The sequence below is a fragment of the Hippocampus bargibanti genome, linkage group LG02 (genome assembly GCF_051943395.1).
Source record: "Hippocampus bargibanti isolate YZ-2025 linkage group LG02, ASM5194339v1, whole genome shotgun sequence".
Taxonomy (NCBI): domain Eukaryota; kingdom Metazoa; phylum Chordata; class Actinopteri; order Syngnathiformes; family Syngnathidae; genus Hippocampus; species Hippocampus bargibanti.
Genome location: NC_142735.1, coordinates 20,486,949 through 20,510,686, shown reverse-complemented (window position 1 = coordinate 20,510,686; position 23,738 = coordinate 20,486,949). Strand labels below are relative to the sequence as shown.

General features: G+C 42.8%; 3 protein-coding genes and 1 long non-coding RNA gene across 5 annotated transcripts; 2 read left to right on the top strand and 2 right to left on the bottom strand.

The window, feature by feature from the left end:
- Nucleotides 1-6,335: 6,335 nt before the first annotated feature.
- Nucleotides 6,336-13,777, bottom strand: b4galt7 (beta-1,4-galactosyltransferase 7). 2 transcript variants are annotated; one of them, XM_088989893.1, is made up of 6 exons: nucleotides 13,312-13,775; nucleotides 9,982-10,323; nucleotides 8,452-8,677; nucleotides 8,224-8,307; nucleotides 8,044-8,148; nucleotides 6,336-7,513 (listed from the first exon to the last, which is right to left on the bottom strand). In XM_088989893.1, the coding sequence occupies exons 1-6, from the start codon at nucleotides 13,362-13,364 to the stop codon at nucleotides 7,358-7,360; spliced, it is 966 nt and encodes a 321-aa protein (XP_088846019.1). In that variant the 5' UTR covers nucleotides 13,365-13,775; the 3' UTR covers nucleotides 6,336-7,357. The 2 variants fall into 2 exon arrangements, with proteins under 2 accessions (XP_088846019.1, XP_088846020.1); XM_088989894.1 differs by having other exon boundaries at nucleotides 7,356-7,513; nucleotides 8,224-8,324; nucleotides 13,312-13,777.
- On the top strand, nucleotides 10,337-11,985 carry LOC148901844 (uncharacterized). The gene is made up of 2 exons (XR_016114192.1): nucleotides 10,337-10,766; nucleotides 11,521-11,985. It is a non-coding gene; the product is annotated as an uncharacterized LOC148901844 (long non-coding RNA).
- A 525-nt stretch (nucleotides 13,778-14,302) lies between the features above and the next one.
- On the bottom strand, nucleotides 14,303-16,490 carry LOC148901842 (transmembrane emp24 domain-containing protein 9-like). Its single transcript, XM_088989895.1, has 5 exons — nucleotides 16,322-16,490; nucleotides 15,976-16,076; nucleotides 15,655-15,780; nucleotides 15,440-15,586; nucleotides 14,303-15,175 (listed from the first exon to the last, which is right to left on the bottom strand). The coding sequence occupies exons 1-5, from the start codon at nucleotides 16,467-16,469 to the stop codon at nucleotides 15,026-15,028; spliced, it is 672 nt and encodes a 223-aa protein (XP_088846021.1). The 5' UTR covers nucleotides 16,470-16,490; the 3' UTR covers nucleotides 14,303-15,025.
- A 278-nt stretch (nucleotides 16,491-16,768) lies between these two features.
- On the top strand, nucleotides 16,769-18,724 carry tmem216 (transmembrane protein 216). Its single transcript, XM_089017718.1, has 6 exons — nucleotides 16,769-16,809; nucleotides 17,595-17,608; nucleotides 17,684-17,777; nucleotides 17,853-17,945; nucleotides 18,049-18,250; nucleotides 18,366-18,724. The coding sequence occupies exons 1-6, from the start codon at nucleotides 16,800-16,802 to the stop codon at nucleotides 18,379-18,381; spliced, it is 429 nt and encodes a 142-aa protein (XP_088873844.1). The 5' UTR covers nucleotides 16,769-16,799; the 3' UTR covers nucleotides 18,382-18,724.
- Nucleotides 18,725-23,738: the final 5,014 nt, after the last annotated feature.

Here is a 23,738-nt window from a genome sequence, read left to right as displayed (position 1 = left end):
TTCAGTGTTATATTTTGTTAGGAATGTATGTTTCAGGCTTATATAAGTATGTTTAAGCTTTATATATGTTTAAGGCTTGTATAAGTAACCTGTATTGGTTTGAATTGAAAAATAAACATTTAATATATGCTCTCTAAAGATATGTGCATGTACAACTGGAGAGAATATGTAATGAGAAAAATGTTCGTATGTACAGTTGTTCGTAACGCGAATGTTCGTAAGTAGGGGAGCGTCTGTACCATATATTCTCAATTGGTCAAGTTGCACAACCAGTGAAAAAAAGATAAACAAAAATATATTTTCTTTTTTCATAGGTTATTTTTTGAACCCCAACCAAATCTATTCGTGTTTTTAACTTCCACAAACGTGGTCCGTGAATTTGCAACAAGGTCTTGGGACACAGTTGAGGCTGTCATGGTGTTGTGTGTTCTTATCTGATCCACTTTACCACAACACCTTGATGTCCATGACCACCAATCAGCAGTAGCGTCGTTTGCGCCAGGGGGCAGGAAGAACCACAAGAACGTCCCCCCCCCCCCAACCTCACCCCAGCCCACACATACACCCCCATGTCTCCCTCAACCACACTCAATGAAAGAGAAAGTGACAGGCAAAAATGCTGAGTTGTGTTTGTACCTGAGCAGGTGTTCTTAATGATGTCATCACACGAAGACTGGGGGTGGGTGGGCGGGTTTTGTCTCTCGTCACACCTGTCCATCAAAACACTTTTTGATGTTCTGATCCGACTTGCCGGACTGAATCCCGCCAGCGGCCCCTTGACAGATGGGTGTATGTGCTCAAGTGACACCCCCTTTGTCGATAGGTGTGTGTGTGTGTGTGTGTGTGTGTGTGTGTGTGTGTGTGTGTGTGTGTGTGTGTGTGTGTGTGTGTGTGTGTGTGTGTGTGTGCGTGTCAATGTCCCCAGGCTCTTCCTGTAGCCACATTTCCCCCACCTCTTGCAGGGCCAGGAGGGGTGTGCGGGTCCATAAGTGTTCCCCGGTGAGAACAATTAGAGCCTAAAGGCCCCCCCCCCCACCACCACCACCACCTTCAACACCCACCCACCCACCAATCGCTCACATTTGTTTACTCACCGCCCGGACCAATTTAGTGTGGTGCTGCCTCCACGTGCCGAGTTAATGCTGCCTTCAGGGCGTCCGGTTGTTAGTGATTTGTTTCCTTTGGGTACCAAATTAGCATTAGCTTCAGGTGTCATGTGGTGTTTGTTGCCTTCAGGTGTCGTTTTTGGGTACCAGTGACTGGGCACCACGTTGAGCTGCGGACAGTGCGGAGTCGGTTTTTACATTGCCTTCAAAAGCTGATAAACAGGCTTTTATTTTGGAATTTTCGCTTTTGGAAAAGACAACTTTTATTCTGATATATGTCAAGAAGATGACTTGTCAATTTTGTGTTTGGCCGTTGTGCTCACTTTGGGGGTGGAAAAGTAGTCTGACATCAACTAATCAAATAATGGGAAAATGGAACTATACTGGAGAGGGAAAAAAGACAGAAAAGCTACAAAAGGCATTTTAGCATTGAAGCTAACCACATTTGCAGATGCTATGCTCGTGTTGCAGTCAGAGCACGACAACTTGTAGCTGCAGAACATTTCGGGGTCGCTGACGTGAACGTCTTGTGGTACATCACAACAATAAAAAGAAGAATGACAATCTCATCAATCAGGAAGTGTCGCCATCGTGACAGACCAGGGTTAAAAATGGTTTTGGATTCTATTTAGTTGTCACTAGAGCTTTTCAAATTAGGTTTGTTTTGATGAGTTTTTCTTCAAAAATAGTTTAAATTCAGTTTTATTAGTTTTTGGTGGATGGGTGCTTTTCATTTAATTTTTTTTATATTTGGACTGTTTGTTGAGTGCTCCTGAATCATTGCTCTGTGACGGGAAACCGAACATAGCCATTCTAGAAAAGATTGTCCAGTGTTGTATTTTGTGTGTTCACTGGGATCGTTTTCAAGCTCCCGTAAAGCTTACTGACGAAGAAAAATACAGGACTTGAAAAATGCAGGATATGTCAACCTTTAATTTTAAAAATACTACTGAATTAGTCAAATTTGCGGAACTAACATGATGTATTCCATACGAGTCAAAATCGAGGCCCGGGGGCCGAATCGGGCCCGCCATATCATTTCATTCGGTCCGCAGATGCAAAACAAACCAAATTCTATGATGCCTACTAAAGTTTGAACCAAAATTTCAAATTGTCCCATGTAGACCACAATAACAGTCATTATTTTTTACGTCAATATGGAAAACTAGTTATTCATTAAATTGTTGTGCGCTCTATATGTAATATGTGGAGGGGATGAAACATTCTAATCTTCTTTTCCTTTCGGCTTTTCCCTTCAAGGGGTCGCCACAGCGAATCAGTGTCCTCCATCTTCAGAGGTTCGACTTGCAAGTTTGTTTTGGCCAAGCTTTTATGTAGGATGCCCTTCCTGACACAACCCTCTGTATTTATCCAGGCTTGGGACCGGCACAAGAAGACTTATGTTCCCCTGTGGCTACAGAACAAGCAACTCGCTCAGTAAAAGGCTCCCAAACACAAAATGCTAATGGCGTCCCTAAATTCATAACGGCCCCAAGAGGAAACCGTAACGACAATGCGGCCAGCTGCAAAAAAAAATAGTTTGACACCAGTTTATAACCACAAATATCACAAAGTTGATGTCCGACGGCAGTTGCAAAGAACAGAATCAAAAAAGAAAAGAAACGTATTGAGCAGATGGCGGTTGAATCCGGCAGACAGATGAAGCGTCTGTTGATGGTGTTTTTTTCACACGAGTGGACGTCGCCGCCGCTCGTTTGTCTTTCACGCCTCTCCCGAAAATATACTTCCTGTCAGCCGATGATGAACGTTCACAACTTTATGGCCCGCAAAAGTGACGACAGACAGATAAGATGTTTTCAGCCAGGTGGGACGGGGGATAACCAGGTGTCTGGGCAGCGCCCATAGGACCCCCCCGATACATTCAGATTCAGATGTCCCATAAACCAAAGCGAGCCAATCACAAGTCACTTATGCAAATAAAATCTTGACAGACTGCACTTTTTAGGCTTTTGTTTTGTCCCACTTTTTACGCCAACAGATACAAATTGTTTGTAGGTTCAGTTTGTAATGTGCAGGATTCTTGATAGACACTGTAGATAAGTTCATTTGGTGGTTTTGGAAGGGTACTGAACACAAAGAGGGATCTGTACACCGTTTGTACCATGTTTTGGATTATCTATCCTAAAGTGCTGGGATCAGGCGGCAATTTTGCATTCCACCCAGTAGCAGACATCAAACAGATGGGTGTGATTGCCGCGCTACATGAGAATTTGCAAATGTGTTGGAACAATTGCGTGTCGTGATTTCTAATGTATCAAAGTGATGACGTAATGGCTTTCATGAGAAATGTATATTATTTAGGCATTTATAGCCACAGAATTGAAAGGCGACACACAAACTGCAACTCACACTCTTTATGAAGCTGTTTATGTCTGAAGCGTTCCGCTGTCGTCTGTGACAGTCAGTCAATATGAATTCCCTTTATTAAGAATATCTCAAGAGACTTAAAGCGTGGGGGACGTTTAAATTTGCCCAAATCAAGATTCTACTTAACGACGCTGCAGTCCATCGATGACACCGAATGCCGAAAAGATCAATGTTTTGTTGGTGCAGGCTTCTTCTACGTTTGCGAACGAGCCATGTGTGAGTAAGATGGCCGCGGGGCTCCTCTCAACCAAAGTGTGTAATTGTGACAAATTCTTGTAAAAAGAAAACTTTTCAGCCCTGGGGACCAAAGTGTCAATCGGCACTGCGCTTCCAGAAAGATCCACGAGAAATTACCAGACGACAGGGGGGCGGTCACATTGTGACGATGGGACCGGGAGGCTAGCTCGTAGATAAACAACACACACACATGCGCACACGCACACACAAGTTATCACCTGCACTCCAACTATGACAAGAATGTCACAAGCCCATAACTCACAGCAGGCATTGCCAGTCAACTTCCAGGAACACTTGGTCAATCTCAGCCATTACTTGTCGACTTAGAAGAGAAGTGGGTCACCATCAGACAAGACCTGTGGACTGAGCCACCATTAGACATCACTCGTCAAGCGTAAAGAGCCTCGGGCCACCGTCAGACATTTGAGGAGCGCCTGTTTTTTAATAGTCAACTCTAAATTTGACGAGTTAAGTTAGAAACAAACAACACAAATATGAAATCCAAAGCCAATATTTCACTGTCTGAAACGACTTTCGTCTTTTCTCCGTCAAAACAACCGGATGTCCCAAATGTTATGAATATTTGAACGTTTGAGGCGGGTGACAAGATGGAAGACCCACAAAAAGGGGGGAAAAGATTATTAAAAATGTACCGTTTATTGCCAAAAAAATGGATGACAGCAGTCTGACATTGATTCAGTGATGTCATCATCTTACAAGTAACATGGCGTCCATTTGTGCTCCCCCCCAAGCAAAACTGAAGAGGAAAAAAAACACTTAAATACAAAAATAACACATTTAAATAATTGTTGTGCATCGGTTCCGCTTCACACACACATCAACTAGACTTTAAACAAAAAAAACCTTTGGAGTTAGAACATTTTTCTGCTGCTTCCAAGCTAGGCTACACGTTAGCTCTGCTAGCTCAGTTGAGGGGTTAGCAGACTTTTGGATTGGATTTGGATTGCATTTGCCTTTATTAGTCTCGCAGTGGAGACATTTACATTTCACAGCAGCAAAGTTATGAAAGGAATGAAAGTAGAAAAACAAAATATAGGAGCTGCTGGAAAGGCAGCCACTCTCGCAGCGCCGTCTTGAAGTCAAAACAACAACAAAAAACTACATAAATAACAACACAAAGACACAGAGAGTCATTCATTCTTAAGCACTTTCTGTACCCTCTTTGTTACACGAAGCAGTCACAGATGAAAGAGGAGAGGATCAAAGCATCTCTTCACCAGTGGATCAGGGACATCATGGTGGAATGTGCGGGTTTGTCTCACAGCTGTAGCATCCATTGACTAAAAGAGATTGTCTCACATAAATCCGCTTCAATTCCAAGCCGCGGCAGTTCCACATACGCATCGGCGCTCTGCGCTGACGCTCCTTTCTTCTTGTTGCGGGCTCCTCAAGCCATGCATTCATCCAGCCGCAGACTGTCCAACAGCACCACCGTTTCCACTGAACAAAGCAGGGCTGTGAAGATGCTGCTCATTACAGGCGCAAAAAAAGCACAATGGCCCCTTTGGTGTCCAGCGATGGCAGTCGAATGGCACCGACATTCCTCCCATTCAAAAACAGCACTGGCGTATTATTACTGCCGAAAAGGCGCAACTGCTCAGCACAGTCTCCTCCTTGATGAATGTCGTGGCCAAAAATGCTGAAAAACTATCTGTATCCATTCCACACGATGCACAACGACACAAAGTGACAAAAGAAAACACAAAAAAACAAGGCTCATGAGAGCTGCCTACTCGGGCACCATCTTGGACTCCTTTCTGATTTCCTTTTGGAATCAGGTGCCACTTTGACTTTTCTAAACTACACCGGCATAATTCTTTGATGGCGACATAACTATTTGAATTAAATTATTGTTTATTTAACAATTACATCATGAAATATAAAATGAGTGTACAGAATGGTTTATTTGACTCATGTTTTGTTTTTAGTCTCCACAAGAAATACATTTTCGAATATCTGAGTCAGATGAATAAAATAATGTTGAGGTATATTTTAATTGAACACAAAAAACAGTTCAATGAATATGAAACATGTTAATGCAGAAACATGTTTTTCCACTAATCAAACCGTTTTAATTAAATAACCAATTATTTAACACACATTTTAAAATGAGCAATATAAATTGTACAAATATTGTCCCAATTTGACTAATTAGTTAGGATAAATTAAAAAAAAAGGTTACATTATTTTATTTTTTGGTGCAAAATGTAAGTAAATTAAGGAATCATCATTATATTGAAATAATTATATTTAAATATGTTTTACATTAAAATTATATCACCTTGAATTGACCTATTATTTCACAAATACTTCAATAATGTCCGTTTATTTTTTTATCTGTTATTATAATATATATTTGATACTAAAGCAAATAATATATAAGGCAGTTATTCAATGAGATACATAAATAGAAACTGACAAGCCAGACTCAGTGATGGTGCATGTTTGTGTGAATGGGTTTTTCTCTCGCATGTGTCCCGTGACTGATTGGTGACCAGTTCAGTGCGTCATCTTCCACCAAAAGTCATTGAGATACAAAAGAGTAAATTGAATGTATAAATGAATACAATAAAACGGTCAATGTAAACCCCTTTCTATTTTTTTTTATTTCACTCATACTTCAATACTTTACATTTGTTTTAGTTTTAGGTTGCCAATAATTATATTGTGACAAATGAAAATGAAACTAATAAAAGAAAAATGCGACCCCCGCCGCCCATATACATCGAAGAGACTCGAGAATCTTGTTCAATTGAGGCGCTGCAATTTTGGGGCGCAACGGTGCCACCTGCTGGTTGCTCCTTATACACTCCATTCAAAGCAATGTTATCGCGACCCAGACCGTCAACTTTTTTGTCAATAGCATACCTAAAAAAATACTCGGGAATGAGCGAGTGATTCAGCAATCATTCATCTAAACATTCTAATAGCTACAAAGGGATCTAAGGAAAAATGTTTGTGTCTTGGGTAAACGAATCAGTTTAGAAAATGAGCTAACCTAATTTGTCGTATGTAAAAGCTACAACGGTACGTTGTGCTTTTTTTCCACACGACAAGAGATGGGACTCACTCTGACTGTCCTCGGCATTAAAAAAAACATATGTAGTATAATTAAACTAATAATAATAAAATATTTTTACATTGCAACTCATTCACCGCTAGAGGCTGGCTGTGCTGGGACCGGGTGTCCTACTGCCCTATAAGTCAAGGTGAGGCCTTAATACGTAATTGTTTTGTAGACCCAGGTACCAAAAAGTAGTAAAATTTCTGTGAAAAAAGCCACAAAATAAGTTGTTGCTCCGCTGTTAGATTTAGTGTTGGTTTTGAATTTTAATTTTTACACTCACACACGCGCGCACACACACACATATTTAGGGAAAACATTCTTTTTTTGTTAAACAATAAAAGGTCAGTAAACCTGAATTAGGTGAATGCCTATTTCCAACCAGATCACAAATAAAATGGCCACATCTCTTGATTTCATGGCACGTGAGGGGGGGCATTCCCAACACTGTCAAATTGTGCCTCAGCTCGTTCGTCTGTTCAGTAACTTTTCGAAATAAAATGCTTGTGTGCCAACCCGCGTGCGTGTTTGCTTGCGTGTCCTACGCGAGGAGGCACCAGGGGGTCTGGTTTTGGTCGCAATCCAGCCTGGTGTTGATGACGGTGCAAGGGGCGCCCCCTATCGTTAACTCCTGGCGGGAGTCCACGTGGTAACGCAGGTTGCTGAGGCCCCCTTCAGGATCTACTTTGAACTGCTCCTGTCGAAAAAAAAAAACTGAAAGGGCGCACCCGGATTTTCTATTTCGGTCGCTTAGTGACATGAAGTTCAAATTTAGCTTCCAAGTGGGTTTATGGCAAATAGTTAAATTCACCACTCGGGGATTAGGTAATTTAAATAAATAAAAAGAATCACATTCACTGTGCCGTTATTCATAAATAACATTTTGACTTGTTTTTTTTACATTCTTCAAAAAGGCAGTGGATGGGATATTGCTGAGGCTGCAGTCATGACAGAAGGCCATAACTTGCTTTGAAATACATTTTTCATCAACTCGGATTCTAGAAAGAGATGATGAAGATCTGATAAAAAATTTATTGTTGACGTCGAATTGACCAAATTAGATAGATTAAAAAATGTTCTAAAATGATTAATTACATTTTTATTCCATAATTATACAATGGTAACAAAAATTACTTCAACTGACCAAATTTCGGAAAAAAAGAGCTTTGACAACCGTTTTATTTGAATGCAAAAAGCAAAAAAAAGTGCCATTCTCTCATGGCGAACCTGCTTCTGGGCTGCTCGCCGCTTCTGGTCCCGCTTGCGCCAGGCCGGGTCATGCACGTGCAAGAAGGTCTTGTATCCCGTGGTGATGCCGCTTGGCCGGAACAGCTGCAAATTGGCGCCATAACTTGGATGTGGAGAAACCTCGGTTGGCCTTTCATTTTGAAGAGACGCGCCGCTTACCTGCAAGCCTGCTTTTCGCAGCCTGCTGTAAAACTCGTCGTCCTCGCGGCCCCACCCCCAGAAACGATTGGACATCCCATTACACTGTGCACACAAACACACTATTCAAACTGATCACAATTAAAACATAACATTACTTATCTAAATGTAATTTGTCATGCAAAAATGTGTCATTGACCACGGCAATTGTTTATGTGATCGTATTGAACATGCAAAGTGGGCGGTTACCATGTGGTAGTGCTTCTTGGTAAGCAGCAGGATGCCGCCCACGTAGGTCTTGTAATGGTAGCGGGGGTGCAAGTCAGGCGAGGCGACATGGAAGGGTCCGTCGGTGGGGAAGCCGTAGTCCAGTGCTTCGTTAAGGGGGAGCAAGTCCACGTCGTGCATGGCAAGGTAGTCCGTGTCGTTGGCGCTCTCCACGTAGCCCACGTTGATTAGCGACGCCCGGTTGAACCTGCCAGCCGTCCCAAACGCCGCAGTTAGTGACTCCTACTAACCCGTGATGTCTACGTTTGAGACATTACGACCATTGTAAGCACTCTTTGTGTACTTTTAAAGGACAACCGACGTCTCCGGACAAGTTGTGTCCATAATTTGTAAAATGGCTTCAAATGACTTCTACTGAGCGTTTTTTACAGAGATTCCACCGCATATAGCTATATTTTACGTTTTAAGACTCGCGCTGAATATTCAGGAAGTCTTGTTTTTGAGTTGGTGATGAGTCCGTACGTGACGTCATGAAAAGACCCCCCCCCCCCCGACTGACTAAAAGACACATTGTAGCAGTCTTTCATCACGTCAATGTATTTTGCTGTACTGTCTGTCTCAAAACCTTGATGTTGCACCCAAAAGCCGCCAGAAGAGGGCGTCCAAGCTCCATGGAAGGAATTTATCAGCTTGTGGAAACAGATTGATTCATTCCTCACAAGAGCTGGTCGCCATTTTTGGGTGCGATATTTCCCCCCGCCCGTTTGTCTCAAAATGACACGGAAAAAAATCTTTAATCGATTGCAAACTTGTATGCTTTCCTCTTCAGAACTACTTATTCAGAACTGTATGTGTTACAGGAAAGCATATTCTCTGAATCTGAAGCCATTGTTTTGATTTTTCAGCAATGCAAGACGTCTTGGCGTGACGTCACGAACTGGGGGCGGGACTTTCTGAAAATGACCAATTCGCAGCTCAATTCTTTTCAGATTTTGGACACTCATTTGTATTGGTGTTTTGCATTTCAATAAAAATATCATACTGCGTGTTTTGGGTATTTTAGATGCTATAAAACGTTTTTCTGATGTCAGTTAAGAAACAAAAAAGTGACGTCGGTTGTCCTTTAAGGTTTTGAACGACTGCAACGATTCCCCATTACATATTAGCATCATGCTATCAGACTTGTGTTGGTTATTATACAGTTTGGTTAAAGATTTTGTTTAAATCAACAATTTGTCGCCTCGCATATATTATGCTTTTGTATGCACTCCAAAAATGACTTCCTGAATTTTTCCACACAACATTGAAATCCCTGGCACTGTTTGTCCCATTTTGTCAATGAATGCTATAGCTCCTTGATGACTTTGAAATTTAGCTTGTAGCAAAAGAGCGCACATTTTGAGCATGACGTCTGTAAACTACTGAAGAAAGGGCATTTTGATTCTCTCAAACTGCTTTAAACAATAAAGCGTATGAGGGGAAAAGTGGGTAGATTTGCCCGACTGTCTGCGTTTTATGACTCATGTTTATTATTTTACTTCATGTTCTTACCTGTAATGGTCCACTTGGTTAATGATGAGAATCTGGTGTGCAATCTTCTTCTTGTTGAGGAAAGAGTGCATGAAAGGCACAAAAACCAGCAGCTCCTCAAAGCGCTCCCTGAAGGGCACCAGCAGCGCCAGCTTGTGCGGACCCCACGACTTCTCATCTCGCGGGCTGCTCTCGGATCGGCACGCTGGGGGCAATTGCTGTAGGGGGCTGCCGTCCCGATGGAAGGAGGCGGCAGCGGCCATATCTGACGAACAGCTGAGCTGGAGCCACAGCAGAGACGCGAGCAGCAGCAGCAAACAAATGCCGAAGAACTTGTAGACTGAACAATGGACCCACCTTAACCTGGACAAAAAAAAAACGCAAAAACTGCATTATGACTTTGGCATTCACTTCACTTCACAATTGTTCAATGTGTAACAGAGTTGTGCGCTTAGATTATTAAATTATGAAGGAAGTGACGCAACGGCGCACAGTGTGGCACTATGTCCCGCCCATAGTTTCCAGAACAATCTCGAGGAGATTCAGGGTGAGTCGCAATTTTCTGTTAGTCTTGATTAACGCGCATTTTCATGACAATATCTTATTTTGTTTCCCCTTTTGTACTGTCTAGTGTTATCTAATTAGTTCCCTTATTCATTTCGAGTCCAGATTACTTTTTGTGTCATTATTTACTTCACGTTTTGTCGAGTGGAACTTTGGAGCACATGTGCTTTTCTATTGCGCAGTTAATCACAAGACGAAACCCATGCGACTTCACCCATCCCTTCTGCCATACTGTGTTTCAGGTAATAATTGTTTCATTTCGTTTTTATTGAACAATATTTAGTTTCTTGTGTCATGTTTCATTTGCCCGTGAGTGTCCGTGGCGGGTTGAACTGTGCGCCAGCCATTACAAGCACACAGCGTGTTCTGCCGAGTCTCCGCCCATGATGCGTTCAGGGACATCTTGTAAATAACAGTGAACTTGTGTTGTATTCTCTTTTTCTGTAAATAACCACTATACGATCACACGTTAATTCTGTTTTGTTATCTACAATGTTTTGCATTTGAGAACAATCTCGAGGAGATTCAGGTTAATCACAAGACGAAACCCATGCGACTTCACCCATCCCTTCTGCCATACTGGGTTGCAGAAATAAAAGAAATAAAAAGACACATCCACGCGTCTCGTCTTCATTAATACGGCAGCATCGTGGAGATAAAGACAGTCACTGTGGTGACACCCGTCACAAATGTACAATCCCGTAGTTACATGTGATGCACCGAAATGGTATTCCATTTTGTGACATTCGCTTTGAAAATGAGGAAACTGATTTGCTGTGGCGACCCCTTGAAGGGAAAAGCCGAAAGGAAAAGAAGATTACGGTGCTCTTTTTCATCTCCCGCCGGCCATTTTGCTATATTTATATCGATACAAAAGCAGTTTAAGGTCAATCGATATTTGCTTAGGGGTTTCTATACAGTACCACCATTATCGAAATCTGTATCGGTCGCGCCGTTGGTTGACTTGGTCACGTGACAACCTCCCGTGTCTTGCAGTGGAGCAGACGCCATTTTGCTACCGTCTTCAACCATAGCAAAATGAAAGAATTGTGACCTCGGAAGGAAATACAAGGCAATCATGGCTGTTGAGGAGAATCCAACACGAAATTAAAGCCAAGTATGCCCCAGAAGATTCCCACAATGACGAGGATGACGAGGATGAAGAACCAACAAAGACACAATCTTACTTAGAATCCAGAGAAAATGCATCAAGTTTTTTAGAAATGTTAAACAAGATCGAATCGTTTGTGTTAAAAGGTGAAAATGGCAAGCAGAACAAGATTGAAGATTTTGAAGAATTGCATAATAAGATGTAAGCGTTGCAGTTTCCCTGTTGCAGTGTTATGTACATGTACACTGTACTGTATTGGATTGGATTTGCCTTTATTAGTCTCACAGTGGAGAAATTTACATTTCACAGCAGCAAAGTGATGCAAGAAATGAAAGTAGAAAAACAACATACATGAGTTGCTGCAATCGTTTTTTGCAACAATGTTTATTGTTTTGTCTGCTGAAGCGTGATGATTTTGAAAATTACTGTACATGCCATACTGTATTAAAGATCCCCCAGTCACGTAATCATCAATAACTGAAAGTTATTGATGCAACAGTTTTAAAAGTCTCTATTTCTTTCAATTTAGATATGTAATCGTCCATTCTGAAAATAAGGCCAAGCAACACGAAAAAATGACTGGATGGTTGCACTTAACTTGCTAACTGTTTACTGTAGCTTGCTCTCACTAATTCTATTATTCTGCAGCCAAGGAGGCGCAAGAAAAATCTGTAATCAGCGCGTCCTGTCATGAGGTAGGAGAATTGTGTGCCTCACCAATGCACACAGTTTTGATTAAAAATAAAATAAAATAAACACTGTAGTACATGTTTACAATGTAAAGTGACTCTACATTATATACACCAGCTAAACTGTAGAAATTTAGCTCATATACCAAAAGTGTTTGAACACTTTAATAGCGATATGCAGAGGGAGAGCAATGCGGTCTCACTACAGAGCAAGCCAGCACAGTTAGCATAGTGATTGCGCAATCCATGGTGAGGCTCAGCCGGCTGGTGCCTCCCCACTCGTCTCTACTCAGTATTTGAATGGTAAATGTAAAAATTCAGCGATTTTGAAAAAACAATTCAACGGTGAAGTTAAATGGAAAAGAACTTTAAAGTAGAAATCACTAAATAAATATAACTGTTTAATGTATTTTTTTCATTTGATATTTCCATGATGACAGGTGAGGCCGTGCCTCCCCTGACTGCACGTCATTGCAAGAGAATAATGATGCACATCATTGGTCTGGGAACTCGACAAACATTTTATTCTGCGCATGCTCTTAAAAAGGCCTTACAATTTCCGGGTATTACATGATCAGCTCGCAGGTGACATCAATCAATGAAATTTCCCTAATCATATATTTGCCTCACACACACATTTGCACACGCACACTCAACACTGTTAGATCTCTTTTTGTATTGTGGTGTAAAGCAGGATTTCCAAAATCATTCAATTAAATAATCAGATTTTGTAGTAATGCATAGATTCTGATTGTTTTTTCATCTTGTTGAGTCATTTTATATTTATAGATTACATTTTTAGTGCAGGTCGGTGACTGTGCATGAAACAAACACTCAATGTTTGACTTACTCCTCTTCCTGCTCGACAACTTTTGAGGAGACAATTCTTGAAAGAATTTAGACCCAAAATTTGTAATAATGTCAAAATAATCACAATACAAAATATGATTCCTGGTTAATATGAAGTTGGTTTGACATCTAAATTACCTTCTCTCCTCCTTAAAGTAGAGAACAGGTTTCCTCCTCGATGAGAACGTCATCGTGCTTCTTCAATCGTTCACTTTTTCAAAACACAATTTAAACCCCAGCGAAAGTCCTTAATGTCGTCCATGCCAGCAATCGTTCTCGTTTAATCGGACTTTATTTTAACTCGTCCAGCGATCGGCATTTGTCTTCCGACCAAGAGTCGTTTGTGTCAACGTCGTCGGCATCTTGCCCAATGTCTGGACACGTAGCATGTAGCAATAGCATATAGCTCACCTGCACCAAGCTAAGCTAACATGTTCCGAGTGTGAATTGGTAGACGCGGTCCTGACATGTGACGAGCGCATTTCAAACGGACACAACGCCAACTTAAATAAGTGATCGATATGTATTCTCCAATTTAATCGCAGAAAGAAAAGAGAAAACCCCCATTTAGAGCTGAACGTGATTGGGTTCAACTTCACTTACTGGTCGGGTGGAAACAAAGCACGCAATAATTCCTACCATTTCGGAAAACGTAACTTCACAAGACTATCACGAACAAAATACGGTTTCGAGGGCGGCTCGAACACTGGACGCCAAGTAAGCATTCAATAAAATACGTATCTCTTCAAATACCATATAATGACTACCATTCAAATAGGCTGTTAAGATTTGGCAGAATAAAGAGTCGAGATGGTCCTCTTGTTTAGATCATAAAAGTAGGATATTTATTTGCCGGAGCACATAGAGCAGCCGCTGCGCTCATCGTCGTACGAGAAGTCAAACATACATAAACTGGCTTTATCGCTGTCAAGTCACGTGATGTCGTGTAGTGGCTGGGTTGCCAGATTAGCTCAGTATTACAGCATGATACAAACTGAGGATACAATCTAAGTTTCTTAACATAGGCAAAGCGACTTTTTTTTCTAAATGAGCCTTAATATCAGTGAAGTAATTGTAAATTATCTCAGATGGAAGTCACATTATGTTTCTGGAATATAAAGGGAAAATATCAAGGGAGAAATTATTTTATTTCACTCTTTTAAACTATTACATTTAGTATCAAATTGCAATGAAAATAAATGCATTAAAATGTGTTTTCTATTAAAGAACACATTGGGCGCAACCTTTAACACAAATGTTGTATTGAAAAAATATCCAGTCCCTTTTTTTCAAAACAACAAAAACGCTTGTCAGTATTTTCTTAAATCAAATATTGACTCATAGAAAGGAAAAAAAAACGAGAGTGTCACACAAGTGATGAATTCAACCTCCTGCATAGAGCAATTGAAATTAGAAAAAAAGTGAACATTAACACTGGATGCAGTAACTTGTTCGTTTTCACTTTTCAGCTGTCCAAAAAAATCAGGTTAACAACAAATCAGATTTTCGGGAGTAGGATTCAAAACACTTCATTGAAATGGACACGTTACGTGCGGTGATCACATGACGGCATCTCTCTCATACACACACTCGTGACTTGTCATGATGTATATGTATGTATACTTGTCAATGTATGTCGTTATTGGCGACTTTTGAAATAACCAACCATCAAAACAGGACGCAATGTGTCTGCTTCACATTTCACTGGATGATCCAAATATTTCCATCCAAATGGAAATCATAAATATTTGTAATGGTCTCAAGTAACTTTTGTCCATTGCATTTCCGCTCCATACTGCATCGCTTGATAGACTCGGAACACACGCGTATACACGTGTGCGCAAGTGAGTGTTTAGACCAGCTTCTTGGCTTCAAAGAAGCTTTTGAGGTGTCTCATCTGCCAGATGCCGATGGCCACCAAGATGAGGGTTTGCACGATGGACCACCATAGGACACGCTGGTTGGTGCTTTCGCTGGTCTGGCGGAAGCGCTCCTCCCGGTACTGCAGGAGATACGGAGACAGTTGGGGTCAAATGTGAACATCACTCCCCATCAGAAATTGACATAGAAATGATCCAAAATTGCCTTCTTTTACTTTTTCGTACTTGTGTATTCCTCACTATTGCTTTATGGACATTAAAAGGATCTTAATTGTAATAGCATCAGTGTGGCGTTTTGAGGAGGCGTTTATTATGTGTTTTAGCTCAACAAAATGTTGTGGATACATTGCAATATTCATAAATATGATTTCTCATCCCCTACTGACCCTCTGGTAGTTCTGCTCCTTTTGGATCTGGTCCACCTGCTCCACCAGCTGCCTTACTCGCACTTGCAGCTCCGACAGCTTGTCTTTGGCGGCAATCTCAGCATAGTTGTTGGCGTGCTCGCCCACCTGGATGTCCAGGTGGACCCTCTGAGAGCAAGAGCTGGTCAAGGAAAATGGTGCCCCAAGTGCAGTCGCGTTATGCGGCGTATATTCACCAGCATGCCTCCGGCGAAGAGGGAGAACTTTGACGAGTTGGAGTGCAGGCAGATCTGATGTTCTCCGGGGGTGTGAGATGTGAAGGTGAACCTTCCCTCGGACCCGTACTGTCGAGACAGGATCATCTGCAAATAGGAATGACACATGCACACGCCATTTATGTCCGGAAAATGTTTGAACATGCATTAGAAAAGAACATTTCTGGCAAGTCTGGAAGAGTCTTCGGTTTTTATTTTGAACTCGAATATTGAAGCACTATCAGCATAAGCCGGAAAACAAATCACATATGTTGGGCTCTATTTTTATGTAGAATAACAAACCTTTTCATCTGGGTCTTTGACTTCCACAAACATGCCCAGACCCTGAGTGGCCGGCAGAAATTCCTCTTTATGTTTGTCGTACACCTGAGTCCGATAGTTTCCTGCAAACACAGCAGTGTAGATTCGTGTCAATATAAAATGTCCTTTCTCTTCATTGTCAAAAACACACAAAATAAAGCGGCACCAGTCAAATACTATTTGCTTTAATACACGTTGTGTCCAACAGTTCCAAGCCAGAGTCAGATTCAAAGGGTCCAATGCAACTTGAAGGGAATTTGAATCTTAAAAGTTTGCGAGTTAGCATTTAGCATTAGCAAATCCAATTCCCCAACGCCTCGGGGCTCACCGATGATCATCGTCTCATCAGGGATTTCTTCTACAAAACATTTCTTTTCCGTTTCTCCGATATGGAAGTATAAGGTTGTGACAAGGCCGTAAAAAATGTTGAGAAGGAAAAACGACAACATCGCCGACCACATCCTGACAGCCGCCATTTTACTGTCAGGAAAGAACGCTTTACTGCAGCTGCGCAGTGGCAGTAATGCCACGTTAGCCAAGAACTACATTCTGACCAATCAGCACTTTCGAGATTTTTTTAACTTAAAAAATAATCGTTGAAACAATAAAAAATAAATACCTGACGCTGATAGTAAATAATATTAACGCTCGGATAAAAAAAGAAAACACTACGTTGAAAAGTTCGGAATTTAAAAAGCCGAGTAGTGCTCTTCTTTTACAATAGGGGGCAGCAAAATAACAGCCATTGAGTTGGTTGACAAGCGAAGAAGTGTCGCTTCCCCAAAGCTGTTTCCACGGTAACCAAAATGGCCACGGGTAAGTCGCTTAGTTGCTGAACATAACTACATTTATTTCCATTCACAAGTAACTCGGCAATTATGTATATATTTTGTGAGTCACAGTTACGTTCCCTCAGTTAATTTTTAGTGCAACAGTGGCATAAGCTTGAATGCATTTTAATGTGATACGTTCGAACATCACCGGGTAGGAGTAGGTGATGTAGTAGTTATAGTGAAAATATTTGGGGAAAAAAGCGAAACACTGATCGTCGATTGTAAACTTTTGTAGACACTAACTACCAAATGTTAAAAGTTTCTGTCAGTATGGTCCCGTTATCAAGCATATTCAGATCTCTTCACGTCATTTTTGAGCAGGTAAATTTTCGACCAAAGCCAAGATTCGGATTCAACCCTTCGCAAATTGAACGTCTTGATGTGCTTGGTGACAATAAAAAAGTAAACATGGGTCAGTTACATGTATGAAAAAAGCTCTGATAACCCGGTATGATGAAAAATATGCACACAGAAGAACATGTTAACATATATGTTATCAAAACAACAATACTTAATTAGCACACGAAAACTTATACACACATAGATGTCAATCAGTTGTAGGGAATTTTAATGATAGAAGTGAATATGTACTTTTTTATGCTGACACAAGACAACATTTTAAAGTACAGATATCTGTGTTCAATTATACTGAAAATTCTACTTTGGTCGAGCAACAAACCATTGGGAGATTACTATTACTATTGTGAGTTTCATAATCTTCTGACATTCAACTGTTTTTGACTGTAATGTCATTTGTTTGTGCTTCAGGTAACCAGCCAATCGTATCCTTCACGTGATTTCATTTTACTTGGGTGAATGCTTTACCTTGTGCGCATGGCCTTGACATGCACCCTCAGCTGTCATCGACCCCCCTGCAGGTGCTCCTCTACCTCAACTGCTGGTACTTTGCCGCCTTTTTCGTTGCCAGCATCCTCATGTTCGTCTATAAAGGTAATTCGACTATAAACTTCCAACTATATTGAGTGTTGAGACGTTTCCTGAAAATTTTCTGCTTCTTCTCGGCAGGGGTTTTACTGCCCTATCCAACGAGTAATTTGATTCTGGACGTGGTGTTGCTGTTTGTCTTCCTTGGTCTGGAGGTCCTGCGTATCTTCTACGGTAAGTGGTGACCTTTAGATTTTTTTAAATGACATTCGAAGTAACAGGGTTGCAATTTCGGGTAAGAAAAGTATTGTTGACAACCATGTTGTATACGTGTCAGGGTGGAAGGGCAACTTGTGTGAGCACGCGGTGACCACAGCAGTGTCTCTGTTCCTGCTTCTGCCGTGCGTCACGCTGTCTGCCTACTTCCTGTTTCTACAAAGTCTGGTGCTGCGTCTAGAGTTCCTGCTAGGCTTGGTGCTGCTTGGCTTCTATGGTCTTCAGTTCCTGCTCACCATCCTGGCCTTGTCCGCCTTCGCCAGGTGAGCTACATGTACCCTCATCCGTTGTAACTTCCCCTCCCCTTCACACCATCAAAAAAGGCGCATCGGTTTATGTAATCCCACTAAAATGTTCCTTCATGTTTTCTTCCCACAGGTCCAAAGTTTATTGACGAGCACTGAGCATCACATCGAGCATGTCAGATTTCATTTGTACATCATTTTTCGACTTGCCATTTTTATTTTTATACAAAAAGAGCAAATAAAGCTCTCATCATCCAATAAATAAGTTAGTCAACAACCTTTTGTGGCTTGCTCCTTCAGTTTGTTACTATTCTTAAAAATATCACATTTTCTTCACTAATCTATACATTTGAAATACAATTTAGAAAGTGTTAACTGAACTTTATGTCCAAAATATAATGAGGACAATGAAAACCTTTCTTTTGACTATTTCCCACACTCACCTGAAGACAAAAAGATGACTCCTGGTTACAAGTGTCCACCAAAGGAGCAAAGCACAGAAGACCGGCAAAGGATGAAGGTCCGTGTAAATAAAAAATGGTGTTGAATACAAACAGTATTGGATTGGATTGGTCTTTATTAGTCTAGCAGTGGAGACATTTAGATTTCACAGCAGCAAAGTGATGAGAGTAAGAAGAAAGGAAAGGAAGTAGTAGAAAAAAAGTACAGGACCTACTGTAAAAGCCGCCACCCTGGCGGCGCCATCTTGAAGTCAAAACAACAACAACAAAAAACCCCGAAATAAGTAATATGATAACACAAAGACACGGTCATTCATTCTCAAGCACTTTCTGCACCCTCTTTGTACTATGAAGCAGTTCTAGATAAAAGAGGAGAGGATCGAAGCGTCTTTTTCACCAGTGGATCAGGGACCTCATGGTCAAATGTGCATGTCTGCTACAAGTTAAAGGTTGAAAACAAACTTGAAGCTGAAGCATCCATTGACGAAAAGAGAGTGTCTCACATCTCCCGGCCCACGTAAATCCGCTTCAATTCCCAGCCGCGACAGTTAACCGCTCAGCAGTCTGCTTGATGAATGTCGTGGCCAAAAATGCTGAAAACTAAACCATATCATAAGTATGCTGCTGATACAATTTTGTCAGACCGCCTAGCTCCTTCGTAGAAGCTTCCTCTCTTTCATCCATTCTGTTAGGTTTCTCCTCTTAACAGGTTTGTGGATGTTCTGCAGCCTATCTTGATGATTTTGGGTGAGAGGCAGAGTGCATCCTGAATCAGTCGTCTGCTTCATAAATTATTTTTGAATGCTAGGATGAAAGCAACTTCCTCCATCTCTCTATTTCCAACCTTGACATTTGATTGATTGATTGATTGATTGATTAACAAAATTTCTCCTGATAACTCATTTGCTCATTCACATATTTGTCATTCTTATCTGAGAAACAATTTCTACTGGAGAAATCCATAAGAGACCAACCGCAGAGGCTGCCAGGGAACTCCTTGTGTCTTCACTCTGAAATTTGTCACACTCTGAAGAGCTAACAATGTCCACCAGTCCCTACAAGTGTCCACTGAAGAGCAATTCTCAGGACATCATCAATAGTGCAGCTCAGAAAGTCAATAGGACATCGTCAAAATGATAGCAGACCATCACCAGGTCATCAAGGGAAATCTGTTGGTGCGCTTCTTTCCCTCGTCTCACAGCAGGTGGCGACAAAACGTTTGGCTGGAGTTGAACTCGGGTCAGAGGTCACAGCAGAAGTCAAGTCAGAAGCAATGAACTTTAAATGTCCTCTGAAAAACATCAAAAGAGGCCAGCAGCTTGTTTTCCCAAGGAACTTGTTTGTCTTCATCGCATGCGTGCACAGGCGCACACAAGTGAAAGTATGCTGTCGTCACGGTAACGCTCTCAAAGTATCCAGACGCTGTTAATCTGATCGGAACATGTCGACGGTGCACGTTTAATTTTGTCTGTAAGATTTCATTCGCATCCACCCACTCTTTCACTCCCACAAATCGAATCATATCACCGTGTGTGCAGCATATTCTAACATGTTTGGAAAACATGAGAAATATTTGACTTCAACATTGAAATCACTTTACATCAAAGTACGGACACATGCCTGCAGGGGGGGGGGGTCGACTTTCGTGCGTTTCTACCTTCAAAGTATTCAAGAGACTTTATTGCCATCAGGAGTAACTGACCCTTGAAGAACAATCGTTTGGGGGATGTAAAGTGTCCTTGAGAGCTTTGAAAGGCGCTTAAAATGTTATGTATTATTATTATTATTATTATTATTACTACTATTATATATATAACACACACACACACACACACACACACGCACACGCACACGCACACACACATGCGTGCACACACACACGCACACACACACATGCACACGCACACATGCACACGCACACACATGCACACACACTTGGCAGTCCATCGAAGTCGAAGATGACATAGCTTCCATTCTTATGTGGGGTATTGGACAGTGGTTATTGTCGCTGGCGGCGATGCCACTGTAGGTGACTATGAAGCCCGATTCAAATCCTGCCACATTCAGTACATGTGAGGCCCGGACCGGGCTGCCGGAGCGGTACTGGAGAAGCACAAAGGTGTCTTTGCTGGTGCCGCACGATGCTCCTCTGCGTGCGATTGTCTTCAAGTTGTGTCACCCCTTCGTGGCATAAGGAACGCCAGAGTGGCCTGTTAGCTGCAGCAGACTCCAGATCGCTGGTCTTGATGTTGCATTTCTTTAGAGTCTGTTTAAGCTGGTCTTTGTATCGCAGCTTAGGACCACCAGGATTCCTATTTGCTGACAAGAGTTGTCCATAAAGCACCTGTCGAGGCAAGCGGCAGCTAGGCATCCGGATGGCATGTCCAACCCACCGGAGTTGCCTCTGCCAGTATAGCCTCGATACTGGTGGAGGCAGTGCGTTGAAGGATGTCGGTGTGTGGGACACGATCCTGCAGGTGATGCCAAGGATGCGTTGGAGGCACGTGATGTGGAATGCATCAAGGCGTCTCACATGGCGTCGATAGATGGTCCAGGCTTCTGCGCCATATATCAGCGTGGACACACACACTGCTTGGTAGACTGCGACTTTTATTGGAGTTCTTAAGTGGTTGTTTTCAAACACACGAGTACCCAATCTGCCAAAAGCTTTGGAGGCTTGATTGATGCGGGCCTGGACGTCATCATCAATTAGACAGGAGGGTGTTAGAATGCTGCCGAGGTAGCTGAATTGTTGGACAACCTTGAGGAGTGTGCCACTGAGGGTGAACACTGGGGGTGGAGAACTCTCTTTTGCCATGACCTCCGTTTTGGTTACATTGATCACAAGACCGAGTGATCGGTAGATGGAGGACATGGTATCAAGGGCATGTTGCATGGCAGCTGGGCTGTGGGCCAGAGAGCACAATCATCTGCATATCAGAATCAGAATCAGAATCAGAATACCTTTATTCGTCCCGCAATGGGGACATTTGCAGTCCACAGCAGCAATTGAAGAGGGATGGGGTTGGGGTGGGAGTGAAAGGATAGAAAACAAGATATTCTAAGCATAACAAAATAAAAATGTCAACTGTATACTGTGCAAATGTAGATGTGCAAAAACCGTTCTATAAACAAGACTGTACATAGTGCAGAATCAAGAAATGCATTTAGATATATTGCAACAACCCATATTTACAAGTGTCCAGTTTTTTTTTTTCACATGTGATCATTGGGAATTGTGAAGCCTGACAGCAGTCGGTAGGAACGAGCGGCGGTACCTCTCCTTCTTGCAGCGCGGGTGTAATAGTCTCTGGCTAAAGGAGCTACCCAGAGCTGTCAGGATGGGCAGGAGGGGGTGGGAGGGGCTGTCCGTCATAGCTTTTAGTTTAGCTAGCGTCCGTCTGTTGCCCACCTCCTCTAGAGAGTCCAGCGAGCAGCCCACGACAGAACTGGCCCGCTTGACAAAGCGCTCCAGTCTTTTTCTGTCCCGGGTGGTGATGCTGCCTGACCAGCAGACAATGCCATAGTGGATGGCTGATGCCACCACAGAGTCATAGAAAGTCTTTAGGAGTGACCCCTGAACTCCAAAAGACCTCAGTTTCCTGAGGAGGAAGAGGCGACTCTGTCCCTTTTTGATTAGGGCATCCGTGTTTGTTGTCCAGTCCAGTTTATTGTTGAGAGTAACACCCAGGTACTTGTAGGAGGTCACCTTCTCAATGTCCGAACCCTGGATGTTCAATGGTGCAGGTGAGGATTATTTCCTGCAGAAGTCCACCACCAGCTCCTTGGTTTTCCCGGTGTTGATCTGGAGGTGATTCTGCTGGCACCAGTCCACAAAGTCCGTTGTCAGTCCCCTGTACTCCCTATCGTCTCCCTCTGTAATGAGGCCGACAATAGCTGAGTCGTCAGAGAACTTCTGAAGGTGGCAGGTTGGGGTGTTGTAATTGAAGTCCGAGGTGTAGAGGGTGAAGAGGAATGGAGCCAGGACTGTTCCCTGCGGCGCTCCGGTGCTGCAGAGAAGCCTGCCCGACTCACAGTTCTTTACTCTCACGTACTGTGGCCTGTTTGTGAGGTAATCTGTAATCCAGGATGTGAGGTGATGGTCGACTCCGGCATGCTGCAGCTTGTCCCCCAGTAGACTTGGCTGGATGGTGTTGAAGGCACTGGAGAAATCGAAGAATGTGATCCTCACCGTGCTCCCAGCATTCTCCAGGTGCAGCAACGCCGTATGGAGGAGGTAGATGATGGCATCCTCCACACCGATGCTGGGCTGGTAGGCAAACTGTAGCGGGTCCAGCGATGAGCTTGCCAGCGGTCGCAGGTGGGCGAGGACAAGTCTCTCCAGCGTCTTCATCAGGTGAGACGTCAGCGCCACCGGTCTGTAGCTGTTGAGCTCTTTGGGGTTGGCAATCTTGGGCACTGGGACCAGGCATGACGTTTTCCACAGCTGTGGAACTCTGCCCAGCTTCAGGCTCAGGTTGAACAAGTGCTGGACAATGACACACAGCTGGTCGGAGCAGGTCTTGAGGAGTCGGGAACTGATATCATCCGGACCTGCTGCCTTCCTCACCTGCATCCTCCTCAGTTGGTTCCTCACCTGCGCAGTTGTGACAGACAGGCAGGAACCAGGAGGCAGAGTGGCGGCTGAGGGTGTGGCAACGGTTGGGAGGGCAGATGTTGGTTGTGGAAAGCTGGTCGTGAGAGGGGGCAGGGAGGGTAAGGCCACAGTGAGAGTTGGTGCAGGTGAAGTTGACGGTGGGCCATACTGTAACTCGTGGATGCCGCTGATCAGGGTCTTGGTCTTGGCCTGTAGGCGTCTGATGTTAAACAGGCTACCATCCAGGCGGAATTGGATTTGTACGCCGCCACCTTCCTGGATGGACTTATGGAAGAGGAGCGTAGCTGCCATCAGGAACAGGTTGAATATAGCAGGGGCAAGTACACAGCCCTGCTTCACCCCGACTTCCACAGGGAAAGGGGAAGATTGCTGGCCACCAAAAAGTACAGTTGCTCGCATGCCGCTGTGGAACTGTTTAAGGATGCCG